This window comes from Halyomorpha halys, unplaced genomic scaffold, assembly GCF_000696795.3.
Source record: "Halyomorpha halys isolate HHAL.00 unplaced genomic scaffold, Hhal_1.1 Scaffold1282.1, whole genome shotgun sequence".
In the NCBI taxonomy this organism is placed as follows: domain Eukaryota; kingdom Metazoa; phylum Arthropoda; class Insecta; order Hemiptera; family Pentatomidae; genus Halyomorpha; species Halyomorpha halys.
The window spans coordinates 14,878-36,827 of NW_027108234.1; the positions used below are offsets into that span (position 1 = coordinate 14,878).

General features: G+C 30.5%; 1 protein-coding gene across 1 annotated transcript in view; it reads left to right on the top strand.

Annotated features, from left to right (window-relative positions):
* The window catches only part of LOC106689127 (putative ammonium transporter 1), a 47,793-nt gene that overhangs the window by 12,861 nt on the left and 12,982 nt on the right, over positions 1 to 21,950 (top strand). The window contains exon 2 of the mRNA XM_014433934.2: positions 15,640 to 15,729. Coding sequence (XP_014289420.1) covers positions 15,640 to 15,729 — 90 coding nt within the window. The remainder of the gene's footprint in view (positions 1 to 15,639; positions 15,730 to 21,950) is intronic.

Here is a 21,950-nt window from a genome sequence, read left to right on the forward strand (position 1 = left end):
CTTTTTCAAGGCTAAGTTTACGGAGTAGAGGCACTAGTTATTTTCTGTTAGTTTTCAATATTTATGTTAATCTTTTCATTGAAATATTAACAGGCTGTAAATACAATAAAATATGTGTTTACGTAGTACACGTCAACATGAGAATGTAAAAAATGAAACAATGGAGTAATGAATTAAAGTTAAATAATAAGCAAATGTTAAGTGTGTGTCAGAAGTTTACTCTAGCCAAAACAATAATAAATAAATAAATGAAGTATGAAAATCAGATACTTCTGCTAGTAGTCCGGGAATCCGTGCAAAATAATCGACTTTATCTCATATAAACTTTGATATCACAAATCTTTAGTAGGTCTGATCATACTACCTGCATACAGATCATAACACCCTTCTTTAAATCATGCTAGCAGAATATGATTTGAAGGAGAGTGAATTTGCTAAAATATAAGCTCTCATAAAGCTATTAACGTTCAATAGTTCCCGAGAAATATTTTTTTTTAAAGTAACATTTCATAAAAAATGTACTCAATATCAATAGTAGATGAATTAATTTTGGAACATTCGATTCCCAAAAAATCCGAATGAGCCGAGTGATGGAGTTTGGTATATCCCATTAAAAGTTGGGGGTGCAACAGAGTTTCCCAATCTAGCTCTGAGAGTTTTTGAAGAGCCCCTATGCAGTAGTGGCCTGACATCGTCATGAAACAATGTCCTTCCTATTGAATCTTATATCGCAGGCTTCCTTTCTTGGAGTCCTGTCTCTAAATCATCCAATTGGTGACAGGCATTACCTTCCCGAATTCAGCCTTTTGTTTGGTTTCAATGGCTCTAAACGTATCGGTCCTCAAATGTCACACCATAACGCAACATTCCCTTACTCAAAATCAATTTTGGTTTGGAATCCTGCCAATGAAACAGTAAGATACCTAGGAATTCACCTCGATCGCCGCCTAACCTGGAGCCACCATATCAACATCAAACTAACTCAAATCTACTCAAAGTTAGCAATGTTGTATCCTATCCTAAACAGAAAATCCAAATTAAAAGCAAAAACAACTATTCTCATTTTTAAAACCATTCTCTGGCCACTGCTAATGTATAGCTAATTACATTGGGAATTACAAATATAGACAATAGAGGATTACATCAAAAAAAGGCTCATGAAGTTCCACTCCTAGTAACCTACAACTTGGGAAACGCAGCTACAATCTGAAGACTGATGCCCAGGCTGCTGCAGGACATCCTGTTATAAATTCTATATTTATCAGTTCTGTTATTACAATAACAGTGGCTCTAAAATTTTATTAAATCTTAATTTTTTTCTCTCTTCATCCTTTTCTTAAATTCACTGTCTCTTTTTTCCCATTAGAAGTCAATTATTTATTTTGTTAGATCCATAAATGTCATTTTTTTTGTTATTAACTTTACTTTTATCTTTTATTAAGAATTATTATTTTAATCTATTTATTTTATCTTAATTTTTTTTAATTTATAGCATTGTATATAGTTATGGGTGTCTTTTGAGACTAAACTGACTGTCTATGAGGTACAAAACAATATACCTCTCACATTAACCATCTAATATTCTCTTTTCCATCTGACAGGCATTTCATCGGTGTCTGAAATGGTTTGTTGAGCTTCATCAAGTCTTTCCACAATCCCGAGATTTTACTCTAATATGATCATGACAGCATCTTTTTTTTTATTCTAAAAATTATCCGACTGCAGATTATTGAGCGATGGTAATCTTGGCTTTACTGGAAGAGAAAATAGATTTATTTATATAATTAAATCATAAGTATAATAATTGTTTGTGATATTAATAAATATAAATTCGCAAAACAACTACATGCCTATTTTGGAGTGAAGGAAATGGGTATGAAAAAGCTATTTAGAAACAAGTCTTCTTTTTTGTGGTTTTCCTGACCTTGCACCATCCAGGATCTATTTTCCTGCTTCTCATAAATATTTAAATCAAATTTATAATTCAGTACAAACAAAAATAATTATAAGTTTTTTCCATAACTTCAGGTTTGTGTTCAGCACCTCAAAAAGTACATAGTATGTAATTAAAACTAATTACACTGGAACTACTATTTGACTGAACAATATAGATAGGATTTTGGTGTATTTATTTATTTTTCTCCTTAGCTTTAAATTGGGTTTAAAGAAATTCCAAACCTCAAAAGAAATTCTATCTTAGAAAGGTCATTTTATTGTACCAAAATGAATTTTTTGAGGTTACTGCAAACATTTGCCGCATTTTTCTGCATGAAGTATCATTTTGGGGGTTTTAACAATAGTAACAATACTCCTCTACTAAACGATACAGTTGTAGTAATATTAACAATGCAGAGTAGAGGAGTGATCTGAACCTTGAGATACTCCTGTAGAAATAGGCCTAATAGAAGATAGCTCGGGCCTCGGTAGCATCTGCCAGAGGAGCTGAAGACTAACTGAAATCCCTGCATGGCAACAGGACTGTTGAAAAATCAAATGTAGAAAAAAATTTCCTTTTTAATTCAGATTTTTTTCCTGTGCTGCAATAAGTTTTAAACAATATGCAAATCATGAACTATCGAAAAATATTTTGCACAAAAATGCATGTTTTATTCTTCCCGGATTCAATAGTACTATTTTGGTTTTATAAAATTTCATTCATAGCACTTTTTGGCTAAAATTAGATGATTTGGATTTTAACAGCATAAAATGAAATTTACAAATTATTCCAAACAGTGAAGAGTTCAGCATAAAAAAAAACAAAACAAGTAAACACAAGTTACAAATATTTTTGAAAAAATATTATTTAATGGTCATGGGTAACTATGAAAAAAACATTTATTATTATTTTTACTAACTTAGATTCTCACCTTGCCTCGAGCCCTTCATTATTCCGTCTGTTTTAGTTGTGAGTATTAATACGCTGATTCAACAACATAAGCTTTACATGTATTAATATTATAAATTAAATAATAAAATTGATTTTTATAGGAATGGGTTTTTTTTTAGATAATTTTACATATTTCAGGTTTCTTACAGCACGATATTACTCGTATATCTTTTGGTGTATTTTTTTTACTGAATAAAGGGTTATGTTAGAGTTCAAATTTTGAGGAAAATTAAAGAATGACATGGGAAAATTATTTGTCAAAGATTAGTTATCTGAAATCCCTATATCATTCATAAATCCTTCCTATAGATGATTAAGATATGGATTCCAATAATCCAACAGGTTGCTCTTCAAGAAATCAGAAGTTTAATCCTCTCCAATAAATATTCTTTTAGATAAAGAGCACTCGATGAAAATCCCTTGCGTATAAAAAAAAACTTCGAAACAATAATTTTAAATCACTTGAATATATGTTGAGTGCACTCCTACGACTTTCCTCAAGAATACAATAATAGAGCGGTGTATTTCCAACAACAACTCAAATCTTATTATTTGAACTGACTTTAGGTGGTTTTGGAAAATATTGGTCATATTGTGAATTTTATTATTTAATAATTTTGCATTTCTTTGGCTACAAGACAGTTTCAAGTGAGCATGTAAAATTTTGTGAGAGTTGTATCGATTTCAAATTAAAAATTATTCAAAAGGATGTCAAGCCATAGGGTACCTCCAGTCGCAAATGCCGTAGAAAGAAGGTTGTACTGACCAGGCTGAGAATAGGTCACACGAGGCTCACCCACCCCTATCTTATTTCAAAAATAAATGCCTCCGAACTTTTATTTATTTTTTTTTGTCAATAAATGTTTTTTTAGACAGATTTTAGAAACTGAAACACTAATTCTATTGTTGTATCATAGTCTCCGAGGGTTTTTGAAATATCTGGGTTTAGTCCTAAGCTATTGAGGTGTGGGTGAAATATGGGCGTTGTTGTTGCAATAGTGGCAGTTCGGAGGCGTTTCTTTTGAAATAAGATAGGAGTGGGTGAGCCTCGTGTGACCTATTCTCAGCCTGGTCAGTACAACCTTCTTTCTACGGCATTTGCAACTGGAGGTACCCCATGCCTTGACATCCTTTTGAATAATTTTTAATTTACTCATTGGGATTTCATTCCACAACAATTGCCATTTACCTTTGACTTCCTTTCCAAGAGGTTTGCTCATTTCTGATGGAGATAAAATTGCTTAATCCCGTCCCGGAAGCGCGGATGCTTCTATTTCAGCGTGATCGTACCAGGGGAATGTTCACTTAAACTATCACATAAATATACTGTTTCTAGAGGAAGCATTTTGTCTGTCGATTGCTTTTGTCACAACCAACCACTTATTTAGACATTCCACCTACAAGTACCTATCATTCTCCCTCATTCAGACATTCTAAACAAATAATCAGTATGGTAGAGATAAGAAGTATTCTCATTCTGCCTCTAGAGTCAAGAAGATAAATGGAAAAGAGTTGTCGGAGGACACTCTATGAGACCAGTGTATATTTCAGTTTGTAAATATAACTTGTAGATAGTATCTTTTAGTTTATGTTCTCATTTCATATAAAGTAATTAAATTCAATTTTATACCACACTGCAGTCGTATATCATCGCAACTTAGGAACAATTTGGTTCCGTTTCCGAGTCTTTCAAAAGATTTGTGTTCGAATATAATCAATCGATACGTTAGTTCGATATTGATGAAATTTTCGAGTTGGTTCCACCCCGACTTTATTAGATTCGATCCCCTGCTTTCACTTTCGTATGCGTAAAATAATTCTCTCAGTATTTAGAAAATGGCTAAAGTGGCCCAAATTAGGAGGGATGCTGAGGGTAAGTGTTGTCATGTTTTAAGTGGAAACTTCATCACATTTTATCAACTACTTTTGCCTTCATTAGTAGTAGGTACCTTTAGTATCGACGTATCATATGAATTGAAAATTTCCAAATTTGCGTTTTTGGAGTTGAACACGTGCAATGCGTAATTAAATAAATAAATAATTTTTATCTCATAAATAAGATTGCATATTTAAACAAAAAATATTCAAATTAACCTGAGGAATAGCTAAAATGAGGGCCTTCATAATTGAAACAGGGCAAAATGAAGTAAGGCTACCGCGGACATCCATCATTCGGAACAAAGAAAGATGGTTATAAGTTAAGAGTAGTTACATAAACATGTTCTTTTCAAATGCAAATCTCAACTTCCTAAAACGTGATTAAATTGTATGACTTTCACATTTATTTAAATAATTTTATTACTTATTAAGGAATTTAAAGACAAAAAAAAATAAATATTATGCATTCTTTTAGAAAACAAAATAATTAATTCAAAAATAAGTCAATTTCAATAACTTTTTTGAAGGTAAAAACTTTCAAAAGTTGAATATATTTTATTCTAAATTATCATATTAGGTCATCTGTGTATATCGCTGTCAAAATGTTAGAAATGCAAGGTATGTCTTGAGTGTATGTTATTTAAAGTAGAGAAGCTAATACTGAACCCTGCACAGATAAGCCTGATAGAAGATAGTTTTGACTTGTGCCGGACGGAGAAAATCTGTCGGAAAATAAAAAATAGGTAATAAGAAGGAGGAAGTATTTTCTTAAGTTAGAAGGGAATCCCTAATGTCAAACACTTGTTTGTAAGTTATGCTGGTGCCATGCATATGGAGTACATTATTGTAGTTGAGTGATGCGTCCTAAATCCATATTGATGGTCTGATATTGTGAGCCAGTTTCATAGTATATCGACAATGCCCCCGTAATAGATTAGTTACGATATACTGTTTTGTGATATTAGATATAATACACAGAACATAAACAAAAATAAAATAATGATAATAATATAAATAAAATACAAATGCATTAATATTATATCAAATAATGACTTGGTAAGTATACTGTGTCATTTAGCAACCCAATATAATTAGACAGTACTGCTTGTGAAATAAAGCATTTTTCTCTTAGGTTGGTTTTTAAAATAAGAATCTTAATGGAGGAAGAATGTGAATGCCCTCTTGTAATTATTCAACTCCACGCTTCTGTTCGGGCCGACTAAATTAATACAAAATCCCTGATCAAGCAAACTGAAATAATCCGACAATTTGTGAAAAAAAAGTTACTGTTTTTTTAACAATGTTTTTTAATTTATTAATCGAGGGGTTTAAAAAAAAATTAAGCTTCAGCGAGCTGTGCATTGATGACGACGAGCTAATTAGGGAACAATACAGTGCGGTGCGCGCATTCCAGCCAAGAATACAACAGCTTAACAAAATATAACTAAAAGCCGTGTACAATGATTAGGATCGGGGCATATTGGGTGAGAGCGAGCATGCTCGGCTGCCTTTCATTGCCCAGTCTTTCCAAACCACTGCCTAATCTTTTTTCAACTTAATTATTATTAAATTCTCTTATTTATTTATTTTCCTAGTTTGCGGACCTGTCGATTTGTATTTTAACTTATTTATTCCCTTAACTTGTAATCTAATTTATTCATTCAAGTATTTCTTTTAAAAAACTTTTTTTTTATCTATATATTAGTTTGTTTTTTTTAAATGTATTTATTAATTTGTTTTACTGTAAACTGATCAACTGCTATTACTATTACGTCTTTGGTTCGATTTCACATTGCTATCTAATAATAAATTTGTTTAACGAATCGAACGTGGATAGCGGATCACTGTAGAGGGTCTGAGAGAGTGAATTAGGGAGAATAAATTAGTCAATTAAATGAAATAAAATTGTCAAATGGAATGAAATTTTAAAATAGAAAAGAAAAAAAATTAAAATATTTGCATTTAGTGTGTAGACTAGTATTGATAGTAAAAGGAAACTACAGGAAAAACAACTTTGAATTTGGGAAATTCGAAATTTCCCATGATCATAATACTTCTCCTTAATAATTATATATATATATATATATTATCCTTAATAAATATATTCCATATACATAGATAAGTGAAAGTAAAGAAAAATAAATAGAAAAATAAAAATTCATATAATTTGGTTAATAGCTAAACTTAATCCATGAAGATATGAACAGTTCAAACAGCTCATATACAATCGGATCACAATATTTAATATACTGACTTAATGTCCACTAATCTGTTTTAAAGTTCATCATAAAATTGTATACGGTTGAATAAGAAAATCCCAAAGTTTTTCCAATCACTCATTGAAATAATCATCATAGTACAAGTCATTATTTAGTTGTGTGAACCATTTTGATGGAATTTCTTGTGAAGATTTGGCCCATTTTATTTTTATTATTTTTTTTTTTGGATTACTGGTATTAGGTGATACCTATGAGGTGATAACCAGAGTCAAACGTTTTACATTAAAAACCTGCCGAATATGCTACGTACTATGCAATAAATACTTGTAAAATATGCAGTAAAAACACACATATATGAAACAAATAAATCTCCAAATATGGAATAAGGCGCTATAATTTTCGAATATGCAAACTAATGTACCCACAAAAAGTCCTTACCAATGAAAGTAAGTAATTGGCGGAAAAGAAATTTGAACAGAAAAGATTTTAAATATTATATAAGACGAAAAAGTTTTTAAAAATTAAAATATCAAAATAAAAAAAAAATTCCGATTAGTGAATTGGATCAATTAATTTTGGATGGAAAAATCAATTTATTTTTTTTATGAATATGAAAATAAGTAAAATACATTATAAGAAATAAAAATATCAAGTACGCAAATTATTAAAATATGAATGTAATTTGATAAATATAGAGTGAGACACTTTTTAAAAATTATATTATGGAAGTATTTGAAAAATAGAATTATTAATCAATTAATTAATTAATTAATATTTGGAGCTTGAGTCTGAGCAAGAGTTGCGGAGATTTAAGTAGATGGTAGAGTCGATAGCTCTTCTGACGGGCCAGCTTCAATCTCTCACGAATATGACTCAAAAATGTGAGATGGCGATCGAGAATTGACCCAGATAGAGCAAGGAGGTGGAGATCCTTTGGTCTACCTCTTAAATTGTGAAGTGCGTAGGCAGTGGTTTCTTACCTTTTTGGTATGACATCACGATAGCGTCTGTCTTGGCGGGATTTACTTTAATTCCAATGCGCTTGAGTTCAGCAGCGATGGTGTTAGCCGCTTTTTATGCATGAGGTAGTTCAGTTGAGCATTAACGCTGGAGGCGTAGATGCCGATGTCATCTACATAGGTAACAACCGCTGCCTTTTGATGTTGGATCGATACCACCGGGGCTGTGAAAAACACGAATAAGATTGGTTCCAGCACAGAGCCCTGGAGCACTCCACAGGTGGTGGGAACAGGGATCGAAAAGCTCCCGCCGACCCGTACTACGAAAGACCTTCCGCTGAGGTAGTTCTAAATTAGTCTGCATAGGGTGGCAGGAAACTTGAAGTCTTCCAGTCGGCGGATGAGAACACGGCGGAGACACACTTAAAGGCCTTACTACAATCAAGAGATATAAGTGCATGTGACCTAGGGTATGTGATTGCGGCTTGGCCAGATGATGCTCACATGCGACCCCCCTCTGAAAGCCAGTCTGCTCAGGTGGAATTACGTCTTCATCGTTGAAGTGGTTCATCAGATGGTGTTGAATGAACCTCTCAAAGATTTTGCTCATATGCGACAGGAGATTGATCGGACGATAGTGCTCAGTCACATCACCCTTATAGGCTTGAGTAGAAGAACAACGATAGCTCGCTTGCAGATGGTTGAGAAGTAGGACATCCTCGTGCAAGCGTTGAAGATGTTGAGGAGAAATGCTTCGCCCCTCCTCGGCAACATTCCCAACAGCACTGAAGGTATACCATTCTCTCCGGATGCCCGGTTTCCTTTGGTGCGTCGCAGCGTCGCCTCAAGCTGGTTAAACGTAGAGAAGATTGTCTTCTCGTTAGGAGATGGTGATGAGCTTGGTGGTGGTGAGGGAGCACTTTTCGTCCTCTCAGCATCCCTAGCGGCATAACTTCCTCAGCCGTCAACATGTCGTCGCCCGATGTAAAGTCCACACTCTGCCTCTTGTTGACGAAGGTCCACACAAGTTTCCAAAATTGACGGTGATCGTCATGCGTCCTTCGCAACTGTCCTTTCCAATCCGGCATGAGGTTGGCAATCTGCTGTGTCATCGCATTGATTTCAGACCAGAGTCCCTCGTCCGATTGATTCAAACCTGGATACTTAGAATTAGTAGCACAGCGCCATACTCAATGAGCGATACCGCTCTATTTTTTATATACATTTCTAATTTTTTATTGTCCTGTAAGACCTCTAACTATCCTTTTTTAAGGTAGGTCCTCGAAAAGAGCTAAGAACTGAATACTGACACCCATATGCTCTTTATCGACTTCAAGAAAGCCTTTGATCAATTTTACGTCATCCGACTATTTAATGTCTTGAATGTTGTTAATATTCCACTAAAACTAATTAATATAATAAAAATTTCGATGTTTTGAACTTGATTCAGCGTTCTTGTTGAAAGTCTAAACATTATTTTTACACGTACCGATATGTAGAATATAACAGAGATTCAGAATTACATGAACTTTTGTAAGATAAACCCTTATTTTCCAATTTTATTTCTTGGTCTACATTAATGTTTCACATAATGTTTATATTTCTTAGGAGCACTGATACAGCGTGCACAAAATGTAAAATCGGGATACACTAAACAGTAAACTAGAGCCATTTTCTATTTTGATACTTTCTTCCACACTTACAGCCTTCATTGGTAAATTTTGACCATCGATAGCTATTCAATAAATAAAATAATAAGTCGATAATTATTAAAAACATGTAAATTAAATTATTAATTTTAGTAAATAATTAAATGGAATATTTTATTTACTGTTTAAAATATGGACTCAGTTCATAATTCTTATAAATCACACTTAAAGAAAAAAGCTAGTAGACAGAAAATGAGTTCTAACTTATTCTGTAACGGGTTAGTGAAAATTTGCTCAGGAAATTAGTTTTTTTTCTTCGGTTCCTTATAGGGTTTCTTGTTAATTAGGAGCTTGAAAAAAGGAAATAATATATATTGCATTTTTGTAACCATGCCATATCCAATCCTCATTGATAAATTACTAAAATCCTATTTTCTTTAAAATAAGAAAATACGATTTTACAGGCATAGACAAGTGTCGGAGTATTTAGTTTTCTTGCTTACGGCGAGTAACTAACCTATAATGTATTTTGTAAACCTTTGTAATCAAAGAAGGGTTAAGTTGGTTTAATTTATTTTTCATAAAAAAATGAGGAGCAAATTAAAAAAATATACAGAAAATTAATTAAAAACGAAATTTATATTAAATTGAAAAAAAAATAATAAAGTAGATTAAAAAAAACTTAAAATTCCGATTCAGCAACCCAAAAAAGCCTTTATATACAAATCTCCACCAAAAAATAAAAATTTAAATATTTATCATTCGTTTGAGAAAGTAAATTTGTAGACAAATTTTCCTAATACAACTTAAAACTTTCATTACACGTACATAGTTCGACTGACTTTTAACGTTTTGATACTGTTGTAAAGTACTCTCTCATTCTGATGATAAATATAAAGTATGCATTAAGCTACATTTAAAGGCATCAGTCTCTCGAAAAAATTCAAACAATTATAAATACATTTTATATTACACCTCAAATTCAAATTGACCAAGTAGACTCGTAACTGTGCCATTTGATATATTTTAACGTCCTTCTGATATAGAAAATCGAAGTTGATCGGTTGAGTACCTTAGATATTATGAAATATTTTCTTGATTTCTGAACTGCGAAACAGGCATTACATACCACGAATTTACGAAAAATCAGTGAAGATGGAAAAAACTGTTCATTTTCGAGTTCAGCTCGGCAAAAAAAAAATAAAGATCATTTAAAATTATCAAATCGAATTTTAAAAAGTTTTTTTTTTTTCTCTGCTGATTAACAGGGTTAAAAATGGTCGCGTGTCAAACAAATATTAGAATCCATTCTGGAAACCAAGTACACAAATTGAACAAGAACTGTTTAAAATTCCTTCAGCTATTAACACCATTTATGACTCAGTCACTATTGAAACCTGCTGTAAAATTGGAACTAAATGGTTCGAATATCCTACTTGCGTAATTAGTTTTAGAAAAAGAGTATAGAAAATAATGTCATTAGAACTACATCTTATTATCATTTATTTCTCAGCCAAATCAGCCTGCTAGGCAACAAAGGAAAGTGCCCACAGCAATGGAAAGCAACGCATGCCTGCGTTAGAACCCACTCCAGGCGTGAACCAACGGTAGGAAAGCATGTAAGAAGTAACCGATGGTAGTCCCATTTAGACTATTCACCCATCGTTGGTTCCATTCTTCTCAAGAAAAGTATCATCTGATACAGAAAATGATAATAATAAAAATGTATCGGAGATAGGAGGTCAGTATACATAGGCAAACATCACCATTACCGTGGATTGCCTCATAAAATTTAAAATTCAATTAAATTGTTTTTCAGAGTCCTGTACACCGCATGTTAGAACAACTTTTTTACTTAGTTTTTTTTTTTTTTATATATTAGGCTGTAATATATTTAATGTTTATAATAAATTAACAAATCAAATAAATAAGAGAATCATTACTACAGTTTTATTTCAGTAAAAAGCCATGAAGCAAATAGGTATCGAATTGGAATACTATGGTGCTGGAACGGTTACAAACAACCTAATCTGAGATTGAAACAGCATGGAACGGTTACGTTTGGAATGCCTAAAAGTTCCGACTCCCAAGACTAAAAAGTTCCTAGTAATCTATACAAGATAAGGAAAGCTTCCATCTCTTATGAAAGAAAAAATATACAAGAAATACGAAGTAACGTGTATGAGGAAACCAATCAAGCTTAGATAAATAAAAATAGAGGCAAAACCTTGACAACACAAGTTGTAACAACCGTAGTGAAGGACAGTAGTAACGTGGCTTAGAATTGGACAGTAAAGATTCACCTATGCTAACTTGATTTCAAAAGGAATTATCCACAGGATGCAAATATTATACAAAATAAAACTTGAGTTCATATTTTATAAGAACGCCTATTTTACAGCAAACAATTAAGTACACAAAATAAAACAGTGATATCCTTTTTTTGTTAACTTGGATTTCTACAAGCAAATCTAATCGAATCATGGTGAACCAATAACTCATTCATCATTCATTGTTATCACTAAAAATTTATTAAAATATCTACACCATTATTTATTTTAATTATTTTTTATTAATTAATTTTCAATTATTATTTTTTATCTATTTTGTTCTTTCCCTTTAGCTTTTTTTGATTTATTATTAGATGCTAATTGAATTAAATTTTGAATTTATGAGATAGATATTCCTGGTACTGATGTTTTCTGCCATAATATAAAAACATCCAACCAACTACATCCTAAGAATCTGGGAAAAAGGTAGATATTTCCCGCATATATTTTGGCCATTTTTCAGTCAAGTCGAAATCGCAATTAAAAAAAAAAAAATTGTACAAACTAACGTTTCCACGACTAAAATTGAGAATTCTTTATTTTTTTCGGAATATTTTAAAGCGTGGGGAAAAATTATACAAATATAACGCATTGCGCATAATTATACAAATTATGTATTGCGCATTTTATATGCATTTACGTAGTTATTTAATTACTAATTAATTCTTTAAATTAGTCAAAAAGTTTGAGTTTCTAAGAAATTATTTTGTTTATCACCCTAAGAAAGAAGGATGCTTTATTGACGCTGATTTTTTATGCTTGTTTTGTATTTATTGTTTTATTCTGATTGTCCTATTACAATATTTTACTTTATTGTCTTATCATGTATATGGTATTTTTTATCAATAATCATGTGTTTTTGAGAATTTAGTTTTGGGAATACTCAGATATTCCTTAAATTACACCAGATTTTTTTATGGCCCAGGAAACAGCTCTAATCTTTAACCCTCTTCCTCTTCTACGACTCTCGTACTCATTCGTCCTTAAGTCATATAAATTTTATAAATAAATCATTAATATTAGTAATAAATATTATAATAATAATAAATAAGCATTGACAAATCTAAAATATAATTTTTATTTAGTCATATATATTTAATTATTATTACATAACAAGTACTTGGACTCAAAGATATGACTTAGGTAAGCATTATCTGGATTAAACAGGGTATCATCAGAGCCTTTGTTGGAAAACAATGATGTGACAGTTATTCGATTTATCCGATATAGATTGACCTGCTGATCCGTTGTACAGACGAGCTAGAGGAATCTGTTGATTTTGAATAGTTATTAAAATGTGTGCCAATAAAGTTGTTTACTAGTACTTTTGAAAAATCAAATAAAGCTATCTAACTTGCTATGAGGTTACCAGTAGCAACGTGGTTTCACATTAACAAAATAAAATTATGCTGATGAAAGTGGTTGAATACTAGTTTGAATTTATTGCATTTAGGGAATAAAAAAAGCAATGTTATTGTAGGACGTCTAGTCCCCCAAGAATAATTACATTATATATTTAAGAGCCAATTGTCTGGCATAAAATGATTTAAGAACTAAATGATAAAGTGATTAAAATGATATAAAGAATACAATTTAAATTAAATAAATTTCAAAATAAACATTCATAACAATCAAATAATTGACAATAAGATATTGTAATAAATTGTAATTCATAGAATTTACTCTTGACTGTAAAAAAAAAAAATTAACTTAAATTAACTAATGAAATAAATCAATGAATCAATGTCCATATTATAAATTCAGAAAACAATTATTCAATAAAATGATCATTTCAAAAATAATTATTTCGTCAATTATGAATCACTTCATTTAGTGAAATAATCATTAAAAAATTAGGATCTTGAAAAATTATAAAATCAATTATTTTAAAAATAATTTGTTTAGATTTTTTAACAATTTATTTTTAGAATATTATTTCTAATAACTAAATACCAATAAAGGAGTGCATAAGAATTTGCCAGGGTATCTTGGTAATTATTTTTAGAATATTATTTCAAATAATTTTGTCCCAAATCTCCTATAAAATCAATGTTCAACAAAGACCTTAAACTTCAACTCTGTTTACTTCGAATATTAATCTATGAATAGAAAAAACAATGCAGTCAAGGAAAAGATAAGACTAGAACAGCGGTAACAGCAAGAGGTGACATCATCCTGGTTGCATTGCGGGTTTTGCGCTGTTAAAAAATTGATAAGCTTACAATAAAACTACGAAAGTCGTAGTTTTAAAAAGAAATCTATCGCCTAACTAAAATCTGGGACGTTTGTAACAAGTACCCCTTCTCTTTCAGCCCAGTGTTCAGACAGTACGTTTTGCGTCTATCGATTTGAGGTCGTTTCCTTTCTGTTGACTAACTCAATATATTTATGGTACAGAAAAATAATTGTATTTTTTTTTTCATAAGAGTAGGGAGATCACAACCTCGTTTGAACTAATAGAGTAACCACTGTTGCCACTAGAAATCGTTAAGGGTCTTATATTGAGAGCTTGATAAGGTATTGCCGTTCCTTGTCAACGTTTATTCAAGGTAGTAATGTGGTCATCATCGCATATTGAACTGTCAGGGTTAAACTCCAACCAAATGAAGAGATACGCATTTTATAGAGGCTCGGTGCGCTCCAGGAGAGTCTTCTGATTCCAGAATTTACTAACAACTGACATTACAGAATAAGTTAATTCTTTACTACAGGCGGATTCGAACCCGAGAGTTAATAGCCCAGTGTACCCACTGAGCTTTCCCACTGCTAGATTTAAGTACTATAATTTATTTGGAGAAAATGTAAATAATTTAAACAATTATTTATTGGTAACTAAGGTTTCGCTTTTCTGTGGCGGCCAATAAAAGTGCAGTAGTTTACTACTTTGCACTTTTATTGGCCGCCACATGGAATATTTATATATATTTTTTTAATCTGTACCACTACAACCCAAGGGTCGGGGGTTAAGTACTTTGTAGGAAGTACTATTACTAGACCAAGGGTTGTGCAGGAAGGTGATTTGGTCAGAATCACACCCGACCATCAGATTTTTATCCAATTAAGGATACCTAATTTATGAGGCTGGGTGGATCCCATGAGGGCTCCAGAACCCACAGGGTTGACTCATGTGCCATTGCGCTCCCTTGGACTACTTGACTACATTTTTTTGTTGCCATGTGTTGATATAACTTGAAGTATCAATTTAATGAGTATTATAATTATAATCTTTACTTTTTTCTACAGTGGTCATATTTCCTTATTACCATTATAGTTATATCTTTATTTTATCCATTATCGTTTTGTTCGTGTGTGTAGTAGGTAAGAGTGTACAATTAGAGCTTTAATCCCCATTGCTCAAGATTGTGATAACATGTATCGATATTCCTCAATAAATAAAGTAATCACATCTAAAAAAATCATGTCAGATCTAGCTTGACAGTACCGTCATGACAGTTAATGCTGTGACTATCATATGGTTTATCCCACCAATACTATTGCATTACTATTACTAGTTATAGCAATGTCGGAAAACTATTACAGTTGCTATTTTTTTACAGTTATACTGTTTTTTTGCACCTTCATTGTTACAAAAACTACACCACACTAAATGTGAATATTTTTTTTTACTAAATTACTATTACTATATTTATGAGGTTTTTTTGTACACGCAACTGTCCTAGAAAAGAGGTTTGTAGTATATATTTTGTTTATTTACAGTTATGCAAGCTGGATTCGCATGCTTAGAATCTGGAGCAGTCAGAACCAAAAACACAACGAATATCATGATGAAGAATCTCCTAGATTTATGTAAGTATATAAGTATTATGCCAAATAACAAATCAAAATTAGTTAATTATTTTATAAAAGAAACAGTCATACAATAATATTGATATTATTTTAAATATTTCGGTTAATGTATCAAATTAGAAATAACACGCCATTTTCAAAACCATGATTAAATTTCATAATAAATGTTTAAAAATGAGAAAATACAGATTCCAACTCAACAAAAAAATATCGGGAAAAAAGGTGTTTTAAAACATAAAAAATATGACAAGTTTAGATTTTAATTGTTAATATCCTTGCAGCATCTATAGAAATAAAACCTTTAAAAAATTTAGAAGCGTTTCTTGTTGACCTCTGAATTTTAAAAAATCTCAACAAGTCCCATTGTCAATCATATTTTAATGAAGTTCAAGTGCCCAGAGAGGATGTTGCGTGAATCAAAATCAGTAGGACAATTATATATAACAACGTAAGTAGGGAAGATTAATGTAACAGCACTTAGCAGTAATTCGTTTGTACATCAGTTCCTGTCTCAGAGGACAATTGTAATTATAGCGCATTAGACTGGTAATAAATGTTTTCTAGAATAATGTTATGGATTGAAATAAAAAATCGGTTTATTTATTAATCAGATGTTTTTATTAAGAACTTGTCCAGAGTTAAATAGGTTAAGCATGAGTTACGTCGAATTTCAAAGAAAAAGTAATTTAAAACTGCTCGTCTCATAGATTTTATTCTCAAAGAACTTATCATTGACTTGAAATGTGGATAATGATGTGTCCCATGGAAATTTTTAAGAAAAGATTAATTTAAAAAAAAATTATTAAGAGGTTAAGGAAAAGAATATAAGTAATAAAAAAATATGATAGATTATTAAAAATAATAAATTGTTTAATAGATGTGTAATAATCAGAAAATCATTAAAAAAAAAAAGATTATTTCAAATTAAAGACTACATAAGGAAAAAAAATTTTTGTAGGTAAATCTCGAAGTAAATTGTTGAAAAATTCCGAACTTACTCTTCCTTATTAGACAAAATACTATAATTTTTAATTTATCAGCTATCTACCAGCTATATTTGATCATTTATTTATTTATTTCGCTTTAGTTTCAACTCGAACTTAAAATCATTTTAAGATAAATGAAGAGTATAGTTAATATCTTTGATATTAATGTTAATTATTTAGTTTTATCATTTATAAATTATTAATTTTTGTATTAAGCTTCTCTCAATGCCACGGAAATGCCTTGTCAGATTCATTAATTTAGATAAAAAAGAGAGAGACGCAGGTTTTAATTTGATCTCACAAATAAAACAAATAGCTGCAAATAATTATATTAAAGACGACCTCTTTGAAGAGCTAAAACCAAGTTACTTACTAACTAATAAACATATAATTATCGAAAAAGGGAAGAATGATCCCAAATCTACAGACATATATAAATACAACCCACTTTACAGAACTATTGGTAGCTTTAACAACCCAAAGCCGCAAGAATATTTAATTTATCATGGAATGATAAATAAACTGAAACTCGTTAGCCTATTAAGAATTTCAGATACTGAAAAGTTGTAACTTGTTCACAAGAATACTTCTTTGATTATAAAAACAGGGGGAGGGAGATTTAGATGGTGTCAAGAATATATCACCCAAAATCTAGAACACTTGTTATTGCAATGTCCCACACTTATTATTGACAAGGTAAATTACCAGGGAGATTATATTGTTCAAAACCGTAAACAATCAACCTTAGAAAATTCTCTAAATATTGACAGTATGGATAAACTAAATAAGAACTATTTCTTTTAGTTAAAAACGATATATATTTAAAGTAACAACGAATCCACATAATTTGTGTAATAAATTATAACAAAGCGATTACTATTTAATTAATACCAAAACCAGGGACATGGTCAAGGCCAAGGCTTTAAACGTCAATTCATTATATTTTTAAATTATATTAAAATGTATATTTTTTTATATGTTGTATTAGGAATAAAAATTTAATTCGCTATGTCATTAAACTACTAAATCATATAACATGTACACTTTTCTATATTGTTTTGGGAATAACTATTTAATTATTCACATAGCTTTAGGAATTACTATCTAATTATTTATGTAATATTAGAGATAAATATTTAATTATTTATTAGGAATAAAAATTTAATTCGATATATTATTAAATTATTAAATCATATTAAGATATGCACTTTTTTATATTGTTTTAGGTTTTAGAAATAACTATTTAATTATTTATTATGAAAAAAAAAATTTACTTCGTTGTATTATTAAATTATATTAAGATGTTATAGTAAGCAATAAGAATTTATCTATGCATGCGTATTTATATTTATGCTTTCATTGTCATTCAATACTAACAATAACTACTAACACCAAATGGGCTATACTCCATGGCTAAAAGATGTATATATTAGGCAATGAACTATCTATCTATCTATTTAGTTTTATCAATACTGAATATCGCGGAAAAAAGTTTAATTTTTAAACAATATTTGTTTTACAAGGTTGTGTAGAGAAAACAACCTCTATTGGTTCTAAAACTACCCATGAGATAAAAAGTTAAAACATCATACCTATAAAAAGATTGTAAAAGTTGATTACTATTTTCTTTGCATCGCAACAAATCTGTTTTCATTCAGATTTTGGTACATGCATCTTACTCAACATTTATGTTTTTTTTTTTTTATTATTTTTAGAAAATATAGATAATTCCTATCTACTTATGCGGTCACAAAGAAAAATAATTCCACAGAGGTTGTTTGGGATATTTTGAGCTAGCATAACCAAAATAGACTAGAAAGATTTGTTAAGAAATACGTCGGTTACACACCAAATTGTATACATTTGAATTAAACTTGCAATACGTACTGAGGAATGATCTTATACAAACACCACTTTTGCAAATTATGTCTCCTGCCGGAAAGTCATTTTTTTTTTCCAATTATATTATTAGAGGTCTGTAGGATAGTCACGTGAAGTAGTTTAGCTTAATGACTGATAAATAAGCTCATGCCACGTATGATTGACAGAGGAAGTAATGGAAATAGGGCAAACTGCTAATAAGTAGAAAGTTTTTTGTCATTCCAAAATTAGCTATTGAGATAAACGTGTCGATTTCCCAAACCAATTATTTTGTCCAATATTAGCAAGTGGTTAAGCGAAGCCGGATAATTTAAAAAAAAAATTAAAATTATGTGACACATAACAAGTTTTTTTTTCAAGATGTAACTATTTTAAAAATTGAACGCAGATACAGATAAAATGTGAAAAATTTTAGAAGAAGTTTTAGAAGAACTGAATTTTTTTTTTTTTTATACAATTATAATTATGGCAAAAATACTTCAATAATTATGATTCATTTGAATTTAAAGTTGTGTCTATTTTATTTTTTATCCACCGTGTTTTAATTCATAAAAATGATAAGTATGCTAAATGTATTTCTATAGTGGATATGAACCTATTCTAATAAAAAGAAGTACACGAATTTCCATTGCATTCAGTTCAGCTGTTTTCAAACATTCCAAAACAACTACTTTTTATATCAAATCTTAAAAAGAATAGAAATGAATTTTTAAGGTTTTATTCGGAGTATTTATGTTGCTGTAAACATTAGATTTGATGATTTTTCATTTTGAACCTCACTCATGAATAACAGAATAACATCTGAAATGTACGTATACAAAAAAGAACAAAAAAAAAAATATGAGTGAGCATCTCACTTCCAATTCCAAGCCCATAGCATGTCTGCCACATTATGGCACCTGTGCGATAGTTGGAGCATCCTACGTGTAGAAGGTCCTATCCTATTTCCTCCTATGACCACAGTCACAAATTTAACTAACTATATTCGTAGTGTTATTTATCTATGAAAATATATACAAATGATCATTGGCAAGAAACTGTAAATTAAGAGCACAGACATGATAAATAAGTGAGTAAATAAATTACTAATCGTAGGATTTTTCACGCTAATTACTGCGTCTGTATTTATTTAAGAACTGTTACCGTCACAAAAATTACCGTGTCTATGTTTACTTAAATAGTAAAGTTTCTTGTTTTTATTAACATTTCACATATCTTTTTTTTATAAAATGATCCTTTTAAATATTTAGTACAACCAGTGATAAATATTGCATAAACCACTTCAAACCGTAAAAAAATAAAGACATTTTGTATCGTACTCGTACATGTATACATTAGGGTAGTATCAATACCTTTTCTAGCTGACAGGAGCAATGGATTTTAGCAAATGAGGTTCAATGGAAAGGGAATTTCATGGAGAAGTGACAAATTCCAATTCTTAAATTCTTACTGGAACTCTTATAAAAGTTTTTAAAAAGAGTGAGAGGTTTAAATATCTGGCAATGATAAGTCGTCGGATCGAGATGGTACAAATTGGGTATTATTGATTTTGAGACAGACCTCAAGACCCAATTATACTCCTACGGAACGTAAATTAGACGTAAATTAAAGTCCCAAAATAAACGGATTTAGGGATAGCACACGAATTTGGCACGGGTCAAACCTAAGGTTAGCTTCTACAGAACCATGGCAGCCATGGGATACTTATAATATGTTTAGGTATTTCCCTTGAAAACATATTACTAACTTCAGCAAGTAACAATACAGGATCGTCATCAATAAATATTCAGAAAATTAATTTATACAGATTTTTTACGACTGGCCACAAAAATGGTAATAATGGTAAATTAAGTGTTAAGATGGTTATTATAACAGATTTTATCTTTGATGGCTCAAATAATTCAACCAGGTAGATACAGTAAATGCTTTGAAACAAGTCAAGCTTAGAGATGCTAAATATGATTGTATCAAATGTGTTTAGTCTTTCCATCTGTGCTATAACTAATTCATAGATTTTATTGCTCAAATTACACAGTCATATTCCGAGATTGTTTAGAACAATCTGAGCTCCAAATATTGTACTAAATATGTTTAGTTTGTCCGTTTCTAAATATAAAGTTTTTGTTTTTTTAGAAAAAAAACTCCGATTTCCAATTTTCATGTTTCAAATAATCAGACCCGCGGATTCTCACCAATAATTCGAATCCCACCTAAAACATGTCCATGCATTCAGGGTTAATATAAGTATACGAATAGCTAAACCATAACTATAAAATTCGAGTGATATTTTCCAATGAGGCAACGTAATTACTTATTAATAGTCATTGTACATATTTAACTTAAATATAGTCATTATAAAGTATGCAGCAGCTCTACCAATTGTATGAATTCAATACACTTTCTTGATAATATTATATAGCAGTATGATATTGCGTATATTTCGAATGACTTAAAGAGAAGGAAACATATTTAATGCAAGAGTTCTAGCAGGGGTAAAATAGTTATGATTAATTTCACTGATTAGAATTTTATAACTCAAAAAAATTAGGGGGAAAAGGACATTTATTTTTATACACAATAAAAAATTAATTTACATATTTAAATATTTCATTTATACCGATAAGAAAAATTAACTGAGCAACTTAAATTTGTTCGTGCAAGCTATTCATAATAGGTAATTTAATTTAATTAATGAGTTCACACATTTATATTTTTAAAAATAATGAAAATTTAAGGTAAGGAGCATGTGAGGGCTCTGGTTATCTCAGTTACTTAGAAACCGAAAATAAAAAGAAAGCTAAAAATTCCAGAAGGCGGCAAATGTTTGGCATAAAATTGGATTGTTTAACATGCTGCCAATTCAGAGCTATTTTGAGTGAATCTCTCTTTATCAAGAAATGTAATTAATCATTTAATACTACATCTTTATAACCGCTATAAAAAAAAGGGAAAAATGTTTAAGAACGGATTTGGCTTGATGTATATCATACATGAATGTATCAACTTGTTGTGGAAGCTTAACATAACATAATACAGAAGATCTACGTGACGATAGTTCTATTACTATTTTGAATAATATATAAATATAAATCAAATCAATATTGGGCACTCCAACTAGCCCGTAATGTATTTGAGCATCTGTTCACAGAATGAAAAACTCTCAGTCATTATATTTTCAATATTGATTGGACAACAATTAAGTAACGGACAAACGGTTGAAAGCAGAATGAATATTTTAGTAATTTATACATTTTCATATTTCGAAGATAATTTTTCAACGAAAAATAGCATTACGAGGACTTTTATCAAAGTAAGTAGTTCCAAGAACTGTTAACACTATTTATATAGAGTATA